The sequence below is a fragment of the Pangasianodon hypophthalmus genome, chromosome 29 (genome assembly GCF_027358585.1).
Source record: "Pangasianodon hypophthalmus isolate fPanHyp1 chromosome 29, fPanHyp1.pri, whole genome shotgun sequence".
Lineage (NCBI taxonomy): Eukaryota > Metazoa > Chordata > Actinopteri > Siluriformes > Pangasiidae > Pangasianodon > Pangasianodon hypophthalmus.
The window spans coordinates 3,989,226-4,008,126 of record NC_069738.1 but is presented as its reverse complement, the minus strand read 5'-3'; the positions used below and the strand labels follow the sequence as shown (position 1 = coordinate 4,008,126).

The 18,901-nt window shown below is 39.9% G+C and overlaps 1 protein-coding gene across 1 annotated transcript in view; it reads right to left on the bottom strand.

Moving 5' to 3' along the window:
- Positions 1–256: 256 nt before the first annotated feature.
- Positions 257–18,901, bottom strand: part of hook2 (hook microtubule-tethering protein 2) — a 25,029-nt gene continuing 6,384 nt past the window's right edge. Inside the window, exons 5-22 of the mRNA XM_034301647.2 lie at positions 17,876–18,008; positions 17,579–17,646; positions 16,010–16,072; positions 14,963–15,043; positions 13,400–13,563; positions 12,740–12,880; positions 12,285–12,486; positions 12,009–12,119; positions 11,782–11,869; positions 11,266–11,332; positions 10,612–10,749; positions 8,178–8,265; positions 5,792–5,826; positions 5,596–5,678; positions 5,318–5,421; positions 3,542–3,649; positions 1,408–1,479; positions 257–842 (exon numbers count right to left, since the gene is read on the bottom strand). Coding sequence (XP_034157538.1) covers positions 711–842; positions 1,408–1,479; positions 3,542–3,649; positions 5,318–5,421; positions 5,596–5,678; positions 5,792–5,826; positions 8,178–8,265; positions 10,612–10,749; positions 11,266–11,332; positions 11,782–11,869; positions 12,009–12,119; positions 12,285–12,486; positions 12,740–12,880; positions 13,400–13,563; positions 14,963–15,043; positions 16,010–16,072; positions 17,579–17,646; positions 17,876–18,008 — 1,878 coding nt within the window. The 3' untranslated portion in view covers positions 257–710. The remainder of the gene's footprint in view (positions 843–1,407; positions 1,480–3,541; positions 3,650–5,317; positions 5,422–5,595; positions 5,679–5,791; positions 5,827–8,177; positions 8,266–10,611; positions 10,750–11,265; positions 11,333–11,781; positions 11,870–12,008; positions 12,120–12,284; positions 12,487–12,739; positions 12,881–13,399; positions 13,564–14,962; positions 15,044–16,009; positions 16,073–17,578; positions 17,647–17,875; positions 18,009–18,901) is intronic.

Here is an 18,901-nt window from a genome sequence, read left to right as displayed (position 1 = left end):
CACAAACAGTTAAAACAGATAAAGAATAAAAACTAGACAAAGAGGAAATAGGAAAATGTTAAAATCAATCAAATCTCAGATCAAAGTGATTTAAGTAAATGCAAAAAAAAATAAAAATAAAAAATAAAAAATCAGACACATACCTCATCATCATCTACCGATGAACACAAACACTGATTGGCTTAATACATAGTGACAGAAAGTGAAAAGAAGAAAAGCGCAACAACAACAATGAAACTATTAGATTTAAAAAAAAAAAAAAAGCCTTCTGTAATTCCCTGATTCCCGACTCATTATGATGCCGAACAAATGTAGAAACATTTGCTTTGCAGATAGAAAGATTAGACTCTGCAAATAATAACCGTGGCACATGAAAGCACTTTTAAACCGAACCCTGTTCATCTAAATTAACGAGAGGAGAGGAGAGGAGACACGACAACATTCCCCCTTTCCTCACTCCTAATTCGTCTTTAAGATGAGGTGGAGGAGCTCCGTGTTCTCCACACATCAAGAGGGTTATTAGAAAAAATATATATTCCAGCAGTTAGTCAGCAGCATGTAGGGTCACAGCCTCCGGGGAAACAGGAAGTGTCTCACAGCAGAGCAGAGAGAGGAGAGTTTAAGGCAGGAGTCACACTGTGGCTTATTAAATTTACACACTGTGTATTTGTGTGTGTGTATTTACGTGTGTGTGTGTGTGTGTGTGTGTGTTATCTGGGCTGGAGGCGAGCGGTCAGGCCTCTCCGTGCCTGTGTGAACTGCCTCTGCTGGGCGAGGAAGGACTGAGCCTGACCAGGACCACCAGAGCGCTCATTCGCCACCTTCTGATGGAGAGCCATTCCCTACACACAGACACAACACAGTTGTGAGGAATAAATCACGCCATGTCGTTCTGTTTCAGGAAAATAATCAGCGACGCAGTGGTGTGATGACGCAGAGCTACTGTTACTACTGTGACCTTCGTTGTTATTCTATTTAAAAAAAAATAAGCACATTCTGAAGTGTTTTATTCCTCTTACAGAAATCCAACCAAAACTTATAATTTTCTATTAATTAAAGAATGACACATCATATTTTTTATCCTTTTATAGTTACATTTAATGGTGAGGAACGTCCACAAAATGAGTCACGTTAACAAAGTACCTTACAGCAGCTGTAAACAGTCGTTCCCTCACCAGTCTCTATTTTTTCCTCCCTCTTAAAGGTTATAAGACCTTAAAAATGCACCTTGTCATGTTGGAAAATGTAAAGTGACAGAGCGCGGACACTGGAGACTCCTCCATAAATGTTAAATAAACATCTCCTTACTTTAAGAAGACGTCACCCGCGTCAAGGTCCGAAGCCGTAACGCTGGGATTAAAGGCTAAATGTAATAATACTGTTATAGCTCAGACCGAGATTTCTTACCATGTTGTACCAGGCGCTGATGATCAGCTTCTCCTCCTGATCATGTCTGGAGCGGCTCTTCTCAAAATCATGCTACACACACACACACACACACACACACACACACACACACACACACACACACACACACACACACACAGTATAAGCCTTAATATCTGTGCGATAATACTGTGTGTATAATTCAGCCTTCAATCTCAAACCACATCAACACTGAAATGAAGTTAAACTTTCTTTATACACTTTCGTTTGTTAAACATGTTAATCCTAAAACATTTCTCCTCCAAGTCGAGTTTAAATCTGATCACTGTCACAAGATAAAGCAAAAAGTATGTTGTTTGTACCAAACCTACAGTTACTGCACTTGACCTGAGTGTGTGTGTGTGTGTGTGTGTGTGTGAGTGTCTCTGAGCTGATGTGACTGAGACACAAGCGATATATAATTTTTAGATGACTCCAGAAGTTTATTCTGTTATGAAAAAGCGAGCACACTGCAGGACACTAGTGGGCGCTCCTCACTCACAGCTCGCTCCTGTTCACAGCTTTGTGAGTTTAAAGAAAGTGACTTGTTTTGAAGTTGTTAGCATGAGTTAGTAGAGTTCTGTGTCATTTTCTCAAATTCTAATAAACAGCAGCAATTCACAATCCCAAGAGTAAAGTCACATTGAACTAAAATTAATTTTTGGTCTGTATAAAGTTAAATCAGCCAATATTATTGGGTATCAACATTAAAACCTGTTTTAGCATCACAGAGAAATTATTTCTTTTCATTCCAGAGCAGTGGTGAGAATTTGTTTGCTGGTTCCCAGGGTGTGAAACCTAGGAATTCCCCAAAACTCCAAAAAACTGACTTGCATTTTTAGAAGTAATCATAGCAGCATACTCAAATATAACACACAAATCACACTGTAAATATTAGTAAAGAGATCATAATCTACAATCTGCTTTATTGTAAAGCTGCTTTGTGACAATGTGATATTGTTAAGAGTTATACAAATCCATCCATTTTCTGTAGCGCTTATCCTACACAGGGTCGCGGGGAGACTGGAGTCTATCCCAGGGGACTCGGGGCACAAGGCGGGGGACGCCCTGGACGGGCTGCCAACCTATCGCAGGGCACAATCACACACACACTCACATACTAGTGACAATCTGGAAATGCCAATCAGCCTACAACACATGTCTTCGGACTGGGGGAGGAAACCGGAGTAACCGGAGGAAACCCCCGAAGCACGGGGAGAAGAAAACTCCACGGAGCAGAGGTGTGAATCGAACCCCCAGCCCCGGAGGTGCGAGGCAACAGTGCTAACCACTAAGCCGCCGTGCTGCCTGAGCTATAGAAATATTAAAAATAAAGATAGTAAAGAAAATAAAGAGTAAATTGTTTCTCTCACACATCACTCATGCTTTTCAAACGGTAACAGCAACCTGTTAAGTGTTTAAAATACTGTACATATACAAAATGAAATGTAAGTGTAAATTTGTCAGAATTACAGTGAATGAGGTCAGTTTTTATGCTACTTCATACAATTTGTTCCACCAAATTACCTTGCAGATATATTTTTTTGTTTCTATTGTTTTTTTTCCCCTTCCACTTCAAATTTCTAATTTGCTAATGTTCTTATAGTTCAGACCAAGCAGTAGTTACACTCACTGGTCATTTTATTAGCTCCACCTAGCATATAGGTCACTTTTAAGATGTGGTAGCCCTTGACCCTGTCCATCAGTGCACCACCAGAGTGTGAGAGTCTGAGAGTGGTGATTTATTCTCAGCACAGCCGTGACACGGACATGGTGGCTCATACGAGGTACAAGTGGATCATGTACAGCAGTGATTGTTTTAATTTAATTATTTTAAATTATTTAAATCTATTATCCCAGAATGTCGGTTTCAGCAGGGATTTGTATGGGGTGCTTTTGTGGGTGTGATTTTTTTTGGGACTTTTTGCGTGTCTGATTTTCTCCTGAGCCTCATCGATGCAGATGTCCTGAAATTTCCACTAAACCGCACAGGCTCAGGAATTCTCCAACGCAGCAATTAATCAGAGGAAGTGACCGTTTACCCATAATTCTCAGCACGCACGCTTGAAGGCATAGCCTCACACTCTAGGCATGATGTATCTCAGGTGTATCTCACCTCCAGATGTTGGATTCTCCTGTCTCTTTCTGAAAGCTGGTTCCTCAGGGCCTGAACCTCAGGAGCGACAGTGCTGGGCTTCTGCTTCGGGTCCAGAGTCTTTATCACCTACACACACGTACACACACATACCTGAATGACGCTGACACCCAGGGAAAGTCAAATTGTTCCATATTATAAAAATGTAGGTGAAGTACAGTAGCGATATTTTGCATGTTGTGGGAGACAGAAAGAAAAAACCCTCATAATATCGAAACTGTGAAACAGAGCATCGAGGAGCAGCTAAATGCAACTACAGAGCTGAGTCAAGTCTGTACATACACACACACACACACACACACACACACACACACTATATTCACCAAGCATCTGCCAGGAAGAGTTGTGTGTGTGTGTGTGTGTGTGTGTGTGGTTTCCTTAGTCCAAAGTGTATTTGTAGTGCATACATGTTATATAAAATCAGTGGGCGGTCAGCAGTGAAGGTTCTTGCACTAGTAACTGAAAGCAGTTCATATCCCAGCACTGCTTACACAGAGTTACTGTCAGGCCCTTACGCAAAACAGCTCTAACCCTCTACTGTTAACCACTAATCTTTAATGTCTGGATAAACACGTCCGCTAAACACACCTCATTCTGCAAGAACTATGGTTGTACGTTAGGGCTGGGCAATATGACAATATAAATGTCAGCACTTTGATTAACTTTCTAAGAAATTGTCTGTATTTTTATAATAAATACACACTGTATCTGAAAGCAGCTGATGTTAAAGCAGCTTTTGTATTGAATATTGTTCCTCTCTGTTAATATTTATTTATTTATTTTTCTAGATGTTAAATCAAAGGATCATTAAACACTGACAGTTGTTTTTAACAAAGTTTTGCTTATAAGCCGCCACAGCAAAACAGTAAATATCATGATGCATATTGAGAATATCGTAGAAATGTAATAAAGCATCACGATATGATACTTCCGTCATATCGCCCAACCCTACTGGACTCTCCAAATCCATATGGCAAGATTCAAGTAAAACAGAAAATACAACAACCACCTCATGAAAAATACCAGAGCAATGAACTACAAGAAACAAAACTACAACAAACAGCAAACTAAACAACAACTAACTACAACAAAAAACAAGGAATAACGAACTAACAAACTGTGAGCAACAAACAACAAACTAGAATGAACAACAAACAAAAAAAAGCAAAAAAAAAAAAGAAAGAAAGAACAAACTGAACTACAATAAACAATGAACCGCAAAGAACAACAAACCTCAGTGAACACGCTGAAGTACAGTGAAGTACAATGAACAACAAACTAAAACCAAAACAAACTATAATGAACAAAAACACAGCAAACTATAAGAAAAACAAAAACAAGAAAAACAACAATGAACAACAAATAAGAAATACAACAAAGTGAACTGCAAACGACAAACAACAAAACAATGAACAACACACTGAACTACAATGAACTACAACCACAACAAACTAATGAATAATAAACACAATACAACAAACCAAAAGGCATAACAATAATAATATTAATAATAATAATAATAATAATAATAATGGTGCAGCTACATCTTAAAGTATTAGAGAAACTGACCCCTAAACTAGACGAATGGCTTCAACACACTGTTGTAATATTTACCTCTTGAGACATACAGACAGACAGACAGACAGAGAGAGAGAGAGAGAGAGAGAGAGAGAGAGAGAGTGTGTGTGTGTGTGTGTGTGTGTGTGTGTGTGTGTGTGTATGTGTGTGTGAGCTCACCGTCCGAGCTTTTTCCATGTAGCGCTTGTATCTCTCCTCCATCTGTCTCATATCCTCATCCTTCTTTCTCAGAATCGTCTGCAGTTCATCAATCTTCTTTGCCACTAAGAGACACACAAGCGAGACCCGATGTTTATTTCTTTCCCCTTCTAATTCCTAATTTGTAATCACTTCTGAGGGACGGTGTTCGGTCAGTAATGGAACAGGTTGTATCAAAACTCAGCATATTTATTATGATATTAATATTGTAAAATGAATGAAATAAAGCAAAGATTTACTGTTGCTGTCCACGCCAGGCTCCAGGTCATCGATCACTTCTCGTTTCTTCTGCAGATCGGAGTGGGCTTCATGCAGCTTTTCTCTACACACACACACACACACACACACACACACACACACACACACGTTTAGAACCCCTCTGATCATACACTTGATCAGCTTGTAACTCATTCACTCCCCCAACCGCATACTCACAGATGCTCTTCCAGTTTCTTCTTCAGCAGAGATGACTAAAAAGGGAAAAAAAAGATCAATACAAAAGCACTGATAATGCATTTGAGCTGCACGATTCTTTACACCAGGGCTGTCAGAAGTTGTCGTGGCAGTGCAGAGTTTATCATCTCAAAGACATCGTGAAGAGTTTGGTAGTTTAATCATCTGCCTTTGTGCTCATGTTCAACATGATGTATTAGTATCAGAGTTGAGGATGCTTGGATCAGAAGCCCAGTGGTGTAATTTAAACCAAGAGCTTCCTGTATGCTAGTGTAGAGAAACCACATAAATGAATATACAATTACTGTTAATGCCAATTTTTTTTTTAAAGATATTAATGTAAGCTAGTGGCAGCGAGTGACATCACAGTGAATTGAACATGTAATACGTAAGAAATAAAACACTGTTACTGGAAAATAATCAACAGCGTCAAACAGAGTTACTGTTTCCATCACGAATGTGATTCGTTTCCAATAACGGCACGTCCCGAAGTGGTTTATTCCTCTTATACCACAACAATGTGTTTTTTTATTCAAGAACAATATGTCCTACTTTTGTTTTTAATCCATTCATAGTTTCATTTAATGTTTTGGAACATCCATGAAACAAGCTTCTGTTCTCACTTACGTTATAGCAGCTATAAACCGTCGTTCCCTCACCAGCCTCTGTTTTTTTTCTCTCTCTTGAAGTTTAAAAAAAAAAAAAAAAAAAAAAAAAAACGCAGCCTGTCATGTTAAAGAGAAACTGCAAAGCGTAAACTCCTCTGACCTGAAGACTCACTGACTGTTATAAAGCGCTGACATTGGAGACTCCTTCCGAAAGGAGTCCGCTGTACAAGTCCCTGTGAATGAGCTGTTACCATAGAAACAACGTATTAAAACGAGCACGTTAATATAAACCTGTGATTTGCAGCTGCACTAATCAACACCTTCGAGAGCCGTGGTAGACGCCAAACAATTAACAAAACACAAACTATTTTTATACTGCACAAGTCAGATGAACACTAGATTTATTATTACTGATGTTCGGGGTTTAATGCACTATGACGTCTCTCTTTGCCAGTAGACTTGCATTGAAATATGACACAGAAGATGCTAACTTTTGCACTGGATTTGGACTGGAGTCTGACACCCCTGTTTTATAGACAAAATATAATCATACAGTAGGGGTTGCATTACTACCATTCACAGTTTCACATCATTATATGAGAATATTATAGGAATTGCAGAGAAGTTGTGTATTCCACATGAAGTAAAGTAATTCACATTGACAATCAAACCTATCAAACTCCACTCATTAGTGCAACCCCTAATGTACACTTAATGAGTCTTAATAGCAAGTAGACAGGCACAGATGGGCGGTACTTACGATAGCCTAAGAAGCAGACGATTGGTCGATTGGGTGGGGTCGGCGGGGAGAGACAGAATCAAGCAGGAGTTTAATTCATAAATTCACCACAATGCAAAGCAAACAACGTGTTACCATTCAAACACATCAAACAAGAGAGAGCAAACTGCTGCAGCGATCGGATTACGTTTTATAGTCTGCGTTTCAAAAATGTAAGCAAAAATCACTTCAAATGACACTTCAACCTCCAAGCCAAATCATTAACCAACAAATAATGAGATCATGTATCTGAATATCTAGCAGTATTCACACAGACTGATCCATCAAAAATCAAAAGTACACAATTTCCTTCTCTGCTCAAATGGAATCAATTAGCCAAGACATGTGTGTCCAACTTTACCATCTCAAGTTTTGCCAACTGGAGCTACAGCGCTAATGTAACTAACTAAAGTTGAGCTCAGTATCTTGCTGATATTATTGTTGACACTGTATTTATAATACACTTATTTATAAAAAAAAAAAAAGGACATTAGGATGTTGCAGAGCTAAAAACGTGCACAGCTCCATCTTGTTTCTTCCTCAGGGCACACAGGTTGGTGTCTCTACACACCAGGATCAGACTCAGGTAGGAGGCGTGGCTTTGCACAGTTTAAAGTTCGGAACAATTATTTCAGTTGATAATATAGTTCTCATTTGATTAACATAGATTTATTCTGCTTTTTAAAGAAACCATTTATGTACAAATGATGCCACTGAGATCAACTGTCTTTTGGGGCAAGTGTGTGATGATTAAGACATGATGCTAAACTGGTAGCTATATATTGCATAATTTGTTAACTACATGGACCTTGTAGCTCCAGTGCAAGTCTAATGAAACAAACGAAAACTACTTGAGAGATGAGAGAGGAAATTGTGTACATTTTATTTATTCCTGCACTTCTGTGAATCAGAGTGACTGCCAACAAAGCATCAATCACCAACGTGTGTGTACATGCATATTAAAGATGTATGTAAAACTCACATCTTCAGATTTGCTGTCCTGCTCCTGTAGGGCTTTCTGTAGGTCCTCGACCTGAGAACGCAGCTCGGCTATCTGCTGCTGACTCAACCTGAGAGAGAGAGAGAGAGAGAGAGAAAGAGAGAGAGATGAAAGAATGAATGAGTGAGAGTGGTTAGAACGGTTTGTGAAAATGTAAACTTTCCTCAACACCATACGAGAGGGATAAAGATGACCTCTAGATGACCATCCCAAGTCTGTAACATTATTTCTAATAGAAATAATTGGAATTTCATTACATTTGGGTGCATTAGCAGGGGTAGAAAAAAAGAGAAAACAGACTTACAGTAAAGATGAGCACTGAGAAAATAGACTGAAAGTAAAGATAAGCACTGGGAAAACAGCCTGAAAGTAAAGATGAAAGTGCAGATAACATGTCGAAGTCTTAAAAGTGAAACTACCCAGCCAGAAATGTACTCAAGTGAAAGTTTAAAACTTTTAAAAATACTGAAGTATTACAAAGTATGTGAGGAGTTTAAGCAGGTCACAACAGATAAACTGTCACAATTCTTGATCGATTTTTTCCCCACATTGAAGACATTGACAGGGTGCTTTAAACTGAAATGGAAGTAAAATGCGTGGGAAACTGTTTGATTGATGTATTATGTATAGCGTACAGTCACTGGCAAGATGAGAGAAGAAGAGGCTTTCGAGATTTGTAACCAGTACTTTGAAGGTCTAAATAAATACGTAAGGTGTAAGAAATGAATTTTACTTTCTTGGAAATGTAATTAAGTAAGAGTATGCGTAAACAATTTCTATAAAACTCAAGTAAAGTACATGCCAAAATACACTATATGGCCAAAAGTATATGCACACCCATATGAGGTTCTTCACCAAACTGTTGCCACAAAGTTGGAAGCACACAACTGTATAGAATGTCTCTGTATGCTGTAGCTTCACAATTTCCCTTCACTGGAACTAAGAGACCTAAACCTGTTCCAGCATGACAATGCCCCTGTGCACAAAGCGAGCTCCATGAAGGCATGGTGTGTGAAGGTTGGAGTGGAAGAACTCGAGTGTCCTGCACAGAGCCCTGACCTCAACCCCACTGAACACCTTTGGGATGAACTGGAACACCGATTGAACCCCAGACCTCCTCACCAACATCACTGCCTGACCTCATTAATGCTCTTGTAGCTGAATGAACACAAATCCCCACAGCCTCGCTCCAACATCTAGTGGAAAGCCTTCCCAGAAGAGTGAAGCTTATTATAACAGCAAACACAGGGGAATAAATCTGGAATGAGATGTTCAACAAACACATATGGGTGTGATGGTCAGGTGTCTACAAACGTTTGGTCATAAAGTGTATGTACTTAAGTAGAGCAACGAAGTACATTTCCTCACCCCCTGGTTATTACAGCCTAGTACTTCCTCTGTGCAGTTTCACACCAAACACTAAAGCAACATCTTTCCTCCTCAAAGGCACTTTTTGGTGGATTGTAATGGCTTTTTACAATATAACTGCAGCATTCATTATCAGTAATGATGTCATGTTGGCTGTCATTGCAAGGTAAAGGGGGCTATATATAGAAATGCATTTTTTTCAGTCCCCAGTTGGCGATTCTAGCATTTAGACAGGTGTTGGTGTAACTAAAGAGAAGAAAGCTCGAATGTGCTGTGTACATACACCTCTTCTTTTAGTTACAAACAACAACAACAACAACAACAACTAGTCCAAATTTTTCCATGTCCCTTTCTCTCATTTCAAACCAAACAACAAGAAGCACAGATTAAAAAAAATCTATACATATAATGTGCATGTTAGGAAAATAAAATGTCAGCTGTTCGGTTGAGAACAAATAATAGTTTAATTCATTACAGACTTCTTGATTTAAAATGTCAAACACGGTTAAATAGCTATTAGTTCATAAGCAGAATTAAGATTTGTACGGCACTGAATTTTCACATAAACATTCTGACATGCAAGAAGCTGATCCTGCAATCTTGCTTGTACAATTCTCGTTAATAATAATCCAGTTCTGAATAAACCTGTAGTGCGTGGGTTTGAACTCTCACTATTCTGTACCATACGGCTTTACACATAAGTGCTCTCATCACCATTTTTTTTTTAATGGAAAGTGCATCAGTAGCCCGTAAATCTCACCCCTAACCAGGCATGCAGAGTGTGGGCAAAGATTGTGATGCAATCTGTTGCTTTATCAGCCCACACTGTGCCTTCTGCAGATGGGAAATGATGCTTGCGATTGTGCGCATGCACATGCACATGCACACACACACACACACACACACACAAATGAGTGTAGGCATGCTCACCCATACACAGTTTTCGGAAACTGACCTAAATGCTGATGTAATCCATACCTTCCACGAAAAAAAACCAAAAACAAACAAACAAAAAAAATCCCTGACACATCATGATGAAAAAGATAACCTGTTCTGGGTCTCGAGTGTGTTCTGGCTGCGCTGTGCCTCCTCAAGCTGGGCCTGCACCTCACCGAGCCTCTGTCTGTACGTCTCCTCCTGAACACACAGCATCTTATTCTCATTCTGAAGGCGCACCACCGTCTCCCTGAAACAGAGACGAGAAATAAAACAGAGAGAGAGAGAGAGAGAGAGAGAGAGGGAAGGCTGTCAGGATGAAACATAAAGGCTATCAAAGTGAAATACTGAGATAACAGGCTCAGTAATTCATCAGAGTTACGATCACTGCTGATTGAGCATGATGTATCACAAACAGGAGAGGCAGTTTTTTAAGACACTAGTGGTGGTGTTTTTTTTGTTTTTTGTTTTGCCAAACCTCTAAAACAAGAATGTGCCCTTGAAAGATTTGATCATAAAAACAGTGTATGCTCAGTTGTACTTCATCCTGGGGCATCAGAACTGTTACACAGTCATGATTCATGGCTCAATTCATCTCCCTCATTATCTGCATCATCAGTGACAATAAATACACAGTCCTGGCAGTGAATTAGTAAATAATCAGTACTCATTTTTACAGTAACCACAACAGCTACATACATCATTGGGGCACGTTTGATGGAAATAATGACCATAAATTAGAATGTTTGTGAGCGTGTGTGTTTACTTGAACTCTGTGGGCATGATCTCAGATGCCAGGTTGCCTACTGTGCCACTGTCAGAACCCAGAGAACCTGCAAGTGTCAACACACAGACAAACTCATTAACGTTAGCCGATCAGATTTAGGAAAAAATGATGCGGCATGGCACACACCCTATAGTCCACGCTGACACTATCTTTGCCAAAATATATTTTCAATTTGAGTAGTTAGATGACTATTTTCATGTACGGAAGCAGCAACATTTCTATTTTATTTATTTTTCTAATGACATTGTGGACTGGAATTTCATTCTTGATTTCATATTGATTAATGAAATAACCACAGCAACAGAGTCAAACCCACTGATACTCCTGGTTTAGTCATAGAGAGGACTCTGAAAAATTCTTTGTGAATGTAGCCAGAGACTGAAGGACATGAACTAGGGCTTCAACTATCATAAATATATACATATATAAACACAGTGTACACATATGCATTATTATATATATATGTATTCTACTGAATGAATAAACTTGACTAACCTGCCTGATTGAGGCACTTTTGCTGGACTTGAACACAGCGAAGCTCCTCGTTCGTCTCTCTCAGTGTGTCCCGCTCAGACATCAACCTCTATAAATACACACACACACACACACACACACACACACAGTCTTGTCTTCTGTGTGATATTGTAATTGTAGTATAATCAAGACACACACAGGTGTTTTTTTTTTTTTTTTTTTTTTTTAACCCACTGTCAGTGTCGTACCTCTTTCTCTTTTAGCAGAGCCTCATACTTGTCGTTAAGGTTTTTGTACTCAAACTGCCATCTCTCAGCCTTCATGGCCTCTGACGAGTGTTTGGAGTGAAGCTCGTGCACCTGCTCAAGCAGAAGAGATCCAAAAGTCGGGCGTCATGAAGCAGAACCATACGCTGTTTTCCTCAATGTATGATATACAACGAAATGCCATGAGCTCACGTTACTTCTTCAAGATGTACTCACAGCTGTCCCACATGTTTTGTGTGTGTGTGTGTTGGGCTGTACCTGTCTCTTGTAGGAGTCCAGTTGTGTGCGTCCTGCGTTGGCCCTGCGCAGCTCCTCCTCCAGCTCGCAGGTACGCTGCATGTACACCGTGTTCTTTTCCTCCAGCAGACGCACCTGTCTGCGCAGGTCTCCCAAATCCTCCAGCTTACGCTTGTACGTCTCTACCAGCGCCTCCAGGCGGCTCACACGGTCCGACGAGTGCCTGAGATGCAGAAGCCATGTGTTTTAGTCATGAGCCTAACCTAAAGAGACCTCCAATGCTCTGAGTTTCCTCCTACAGCTAAATGCCTTTTACTGGCTTCAATTCAAATAAAATCAACTTATAATTAATATTCTTTTAATTCCTTATAAGGGTTTTAGTGAAGCCCTTGTATTTTCTGAACTTTTGTAGTTGTACTACATTTTGTAATCTATGTGATAAACACAGTGTAAAACATATAAAAGTGTGTCTGTACCGAAGGATGTCCATCTCATCTTTGAGAGTCTGAGCCTCCTGGGCGAGGCTCGTCAGCTCCTCATTGCGATGCTGCAGATCGGCCACTTCTCTCTCCAGAATTTCACTACGTACACGCAAGTCATCACGGCCGTTCTCCAGTCTACACACACATGTATACACACACACACACAGCGCTATCATTTGCAGTCTGTGTCTATGTGGAGCTGCAGGTCTCTTTGTCTACGGGCCTCAGTGTGGAGCTGCACATCTCGGTCTGTGTCTATGAACCTCAGTGTGGAGCTCCAAGTCTCAGTCTGAGTCTAAGGGCCTCAGTGTGAAGCTGCACATCTCAATCTGGGTCTATGGGCCTCAGTGTGAAGCTGCACATCTCAGTCTGTGTCTATGGGACTCAGTGTGGAGCTCCAAGTCTCAGTCTGAGTCTAAGGGCCTCAGTGTGAAGCTGCACATCTCAATCTGGGTCTATGGGCCTCAGTGTGAAGCTGCACATCTCAGTCTGTGTCTATGGGACTCAGTGTGGAGCTGCACGTCTCAGTCTATATCTATGGGCCTCAGTGTGAAGCTGCACGTCTCAGTCTGTGTCTATGGGACTCAATGTGGAGCTCCACGTCTCAGTCTGGGTCTATGGGCCTCAGTGTGGAGCTCTGCAAGGGAGCCTGACCTGTAGTTTTCCTCCTGCAGTTGCTCGATCTGGCTCTGAAGCAACAGCAGCTTTTTTCCTGTGATGGTGGCAGAGGCGTCCTGAGGTTCACAGCGACTCAGTCTCTCCTTTAATGACTGGAGCTCGGTCTGCAGTAAGGACTTCTCCTCCATCAGCACAGATAGCTGGAACGAAACACCACCCATGCACAAAAATAGCCAAATTAGAGCACATAATAAAATTGAATCTCCTAAAGCTCACTAATAAAGTGCTCGAGACTTTTTTCTCTCACGCTGGCGATAATAAACGACCCTTTTAAGGTCAACAAAACTTTGTTATATTGAACACTGGCCTACATTTTCATATCAAAAACATATGAAATGTGTTCTGTTTTTGAATTCTTGATTGAATTTTGTAGCTGGCAAAGGCGTTGTGTAGATTTATACTTTAGTTTGGGATCAGGCAAAGAATAAACAATTTTGTTCACATTACCCTCATAGAAATTATTGTACTTGTGGGACATACACACTAGTGCTTTGTTTGAAATTATTTAGAAATATATTAACTTTCATGAACATTTAATGTGCAAGTGAAGTAACATAACAATGAAACGTGGCATGCACAGGCCTGACAGACTGTTATTAGAGCCACAGTAAACAGCGAGTGGTGTTAGTCTTGTTTTGTCCTTGCACCGAGTCTTCCATGCTTTAGATGTTAGAGAGAAAACGCAGTCTTAGATGCATGTTACTCAAAGCAGAAACCTGGCTGGACTGGAGATAAATGGAAAGCTGTTACTCAGAGACAAAGGGACATAATGCTTGAGTTACGGAGGAAACGTTTGTTTTTTTGGTGTCAATAACTGCAAGAGATACTCACATAGCAGACATCATGGCTTCATAACGAATCCAACACTGCCCTACAACAAGCTTTATAGGGACAAATATAGGGACTTACTTCAGCACTGGGGATTTTACCAGTAACAGTACCAGTACCAGTTTCTTTTTTATATTAGGGGTATGTAACTACCTCCAGGGCCAATCGCTGGACAGATATCGGCAGGGTAACCTAACATGTCATGCTTTGATCACGTTCTGTTTGAAACCAAGACGTCTAATCTTTAGCGTAATGCTATCAAGTACAAAGCAGATATCTCGGCTTTGTAATCGTTCTCCGAAACGCTTGCATTCACACTACTAATGTTACTGAGTCCCTTTATGAGCAAGCAGCAAATCAGGGAGACAAAACCAGTTAGACAGGACACACAGTCAGGTAGGTCAGTCCAAAATATGATAATAGGTGGCTGTGTAGACATAAAACACACTGCACTTCACACTCACACACACACACTGCAAGTCCTATGATAAAGAGCTTACTTTAAAATACTGGTCTTAATAGCTAATTCTGATACTTAGCTTGGTTAACATTAAATGTTACATTTCCTATTCTACTGTGTAATTTAGAGAGTTTAGCATACAGCTGTGTCCATGTCTATTATGTATTACTATAAATATTAGTATCTGTATGCACACGCTAATCAAGCTAACCCGAAACAATACAGCTGATACACACAGTTAATACACACACCTGCTGCTCGAGCTCTCTGCAGCGCTGAGAAGCATCGTCCTTCTCATCCAGCTCCTCGCTCAGGAAATAATACTTCCTCGACTAGAAAGAGAAAGAGAGGGAGTGAAACGAGTTCAAGAGTCAGTAATGTAACATAAGCCTCTGTCCCAAATCACACACTATACAATGTTTTTGTACACTATACACTGGAACACTATATGTACGTCACTCTCTAGTTTCTGGAGAGCATTAAAACAGCATTAAATGTTTTAAATTGAGCATAACACAACTGTGGTTCTGGCACATGATTAGAGTATTAACAGTGCACTATGTCTCCATCTTGGCCAGGAGTCCAAAAGAGCTAAACTGGCCGTGCTCTCTGGGTGGGAGGGGTATACTCTCTCAATCATTGACCAATCATGGGAGTCTGTCAGCTCAAGTATGCGGAAGAGGGTGGATAGCGCTTTCCTCCAATTGTGTTACGCTGCCCTGTTCAAACTGCCTTATACAGTAGTTTGAAAAGATGTGGTAGCATATACAGACTAGCATCCTGCAACACACTGAAAAAAGTCTTTGCCAAATAAACATAAGATTGATTCTGAATGCAGATTGTTCCAACAGACATCATTCTTCTGGGAAATAAACCATTTAAAATCTCCTATATAGTTTTGTTTTCTTCAGCTAGCGCTCTGAACGTGTGTGTCAACAGGAGGTTATATTGTATAAAGTTGTTTGTTCATTCTTAAAAAGTTACAGCACTGCAAAGTTATAAAAACCTATATGGCTATATTTGAATATCTTAGTAGTTCTTTTGATTCCCATCATGCAGTGCAAGGAAAACTCTCTGCAAGCGGTGAGTCAACATTCAGACTACTGTGTAATGAAATATTTAAACAACAAGTTCACTACATTGTGTATAACATGTAGTTATGTCAGGTGTTTAGCAGTAGATATCATGTGTTTAGCATCCCTGTGCTCTGTTAGCCTTTAGCCTAGCTACTAAAGAAATTACAATAGTACAAAGTCTGATTTTTAGGGAGTCTAAGCGAGTTTTAGTGACACACTCACCTGATAATCAAAGTCTCCATATGTTTCTTGGCTTCCCGACTCCATAGCCTCTTTGGTAAGCAGCTGGAGAACAAATACCACACACACACACACACACACACACACACACACACACACAACAACCCTAGATAAGGCAGATGGTTTCCACTTTGCACCATCACACCAGTCATATGCTCAAGATCGCTCTTAAAAAGAGCCTGAAGTAAACAATAAATGACTCATTAGATGTGCAGCCTGCAGGGTTTGTTGCTCTGAAGTACGTGAGACAAACATGAACGGACTGAATGTGCTCTAAACAGACGAAAACACAGAGACAATTAGGTGAGAGGTAGGGGTAGGGTTTTTTTTTTTTTTTTGCCATTTACATGGCATCTGGGTGAGACTAGAAACGTGCATCAGGACTGGAATCCTGCCAGACACAACAAAGTCATCACAGGAGGATTTTTTCTTTTATTCTTCATGTGGCCATGAGCAAGTGGGCATGAGCAACAAAAACCAATGTTTGCTAGCATAAGGCAACGGTTTTAATCTGGCCAAAAGACACAATAGAACCAGCCAGAATCATCAGATAATATTGTGGGCAGGTACAAACAACAACAACAACATTATTATTATTATTATTATTGTTATTATTATTATTATTATTATTATACAGAAAGAAAGGAAAGAAAGAAAAAAAGAAAGAGAGAAAGGAAAGAAAGGCAAAAAAAGAAAGTAGGACAGGGTCAAAGAAAAAGAAAGAAAGAAAGAAAGAGGCAAACAATAAAGAAAATCCAGAAAAAAGAAAGCAAAAAAAGCCAGACAGAACAAGTAAAACTCGACACCAGCAGCGTGGACGAGGATGCCTCCTCCAACAAGTCTAGCCCTTCTTGTTACTAATTTGTACACCTGAAATATCCTTAAAATAAACTTGAAACAGAAAAAGAAATTATTGAAGAAAAACTAATTCAGACAGTTGACCTTGCTGGGACCTTGACCCCGTTTGGATCAATTCCGAAATGTAATCAATTCATCTGCTGGTTTCAGTGAAAATTCCATATAAATCCTACAAACATTCGACCACTCGTTCATGAGATATCAGGCTAAGGAGAATCTCGGACAGATGCACGGATGGATGGACCACCAGAAATCATAATATCTCCACCACTTGGTGCGGAGGCATAAAAATAGAAAAGCAAGAAAGCAATAAAGTGATCTCAGTTCCAGGCTAGGCCACACACTCTCTAAATCTGAATACAGATACACATATTTGGAGAATTAACCAGGTACAGGGACAGATACAGGTACAGGTACATCCCTCTCTGGTCCAAAACTAATTAAACTTCTGATCAAGACCTACTCTCAGCACACACAAACGCTACTTTCCTGACTTAAATAGTCCAATTTCTTACAGGGATAGGGACAGGTATTGAGTTACACCTCTGCTGTAGACACAGAACACATGGGCTGATCCACTGCATTTGGGGCAGAGGATAGAGAGGAGAGAGAATACGGAGTACATTTAATTTGTGGACAAACTTTTCCTTGAGTAATGGAAAAAAAAATATATATCTGAAGAGTGTTGTATACCTCTTGGATGGCAGTCATGACGACGTGCTGGACCGACTCCTCCAGGGTCATTATCTGCTGTATGTGTTCTACAGGAAGAGACACCAGCACAGACTGTTACCACCCTGGAGTTTTACAAAAGCCGTTACTATAGAAACAACAGCGTATTAGAACGAGCGCTGTGATTTGCAGCTGCACTACTGTCAGAGCCGCTGTTATACAAAATTAATCAGCTCATCAGAGAAAAGACACTTTTGTGAATGTTTGCTCCTAATGATCACCCTGGAAGGTGGACAGCCGTCTGGTTTCCCAGGTTACCTTGTTTCTTCTCGCAGCTGACTGCGCAGCCCAGCACCAACTGCACCAGCCGACCCAGCTCCGTCACGTTCCCCATCTCCCCAATGAGAGAAACATCCGGAACATGCTCGTCCGCTACCTGCTGCCCCAGCACCTGAGAGAGAGAGAGAGAGAGAGAGAGAGAGGAATAAACACATATTACAGAAATGTTTCTCTCATTAGACTCTTATTAGGATTTGTGTTTTATGTACAGGACGAATAGCCATATTTACTTTTTCATGATTTGACTGATCTAACAAAGGTGTTTTTATGGCGATTATAAAACAACAGTAAAAATAAGATACATTAGAGTTCTATTTTCATGCAGAAACGTGTTTAATTGATTTGTATAACACATACATGTTGCTAATTTGTTTGGGAATAGTATGATTATTTTCAGTGTGTGTTCACTTGCTATTTTTCCTGAATCTAAATGAGCCTGTGTTGATGTGTTATAATCCCTCTCTGGTCCAAAACTAATTAAACTTCTAATCAAGACCTACTCTCAGCACACACAAATGCTACTTTCCTGACTTAAATAGTCCAATTTCTTACAGCCCAGTTTTGAAACTGTACACTTCTATATAAACTTAATCTTACACTAAAAATAAAAACAGAGAAACCCAGCATTTGAAGTTACATGAATTTAAAAAGATTTAAAATATTTTTTATTGTCTTTTGTAAAAAAATATAAGCTCCCTAGAATGAACGAAATATAACCGAACTGTGTTACCATTTCTATTTTAATTTTTTTTAAACTTCATCTGGGATTTTAAGTAGTCATCCATGACTTCCTGTATCACTGAGGTATAAATATGAGGAGGCCAGATTCCCATCCGATTCTGGAGCTCAAACAGCACACTCGTGGCTACTAAATGTGATTCAGATAGCTGATGCATCAATACAGACTAAACAATCAGGAGAATCAATATAAAATGTTTAATAAAATGAATTTATTGGATTTTATTAGCATTGTAGAGGAAAGGAATTAGCTGAAGGAGATCCCAG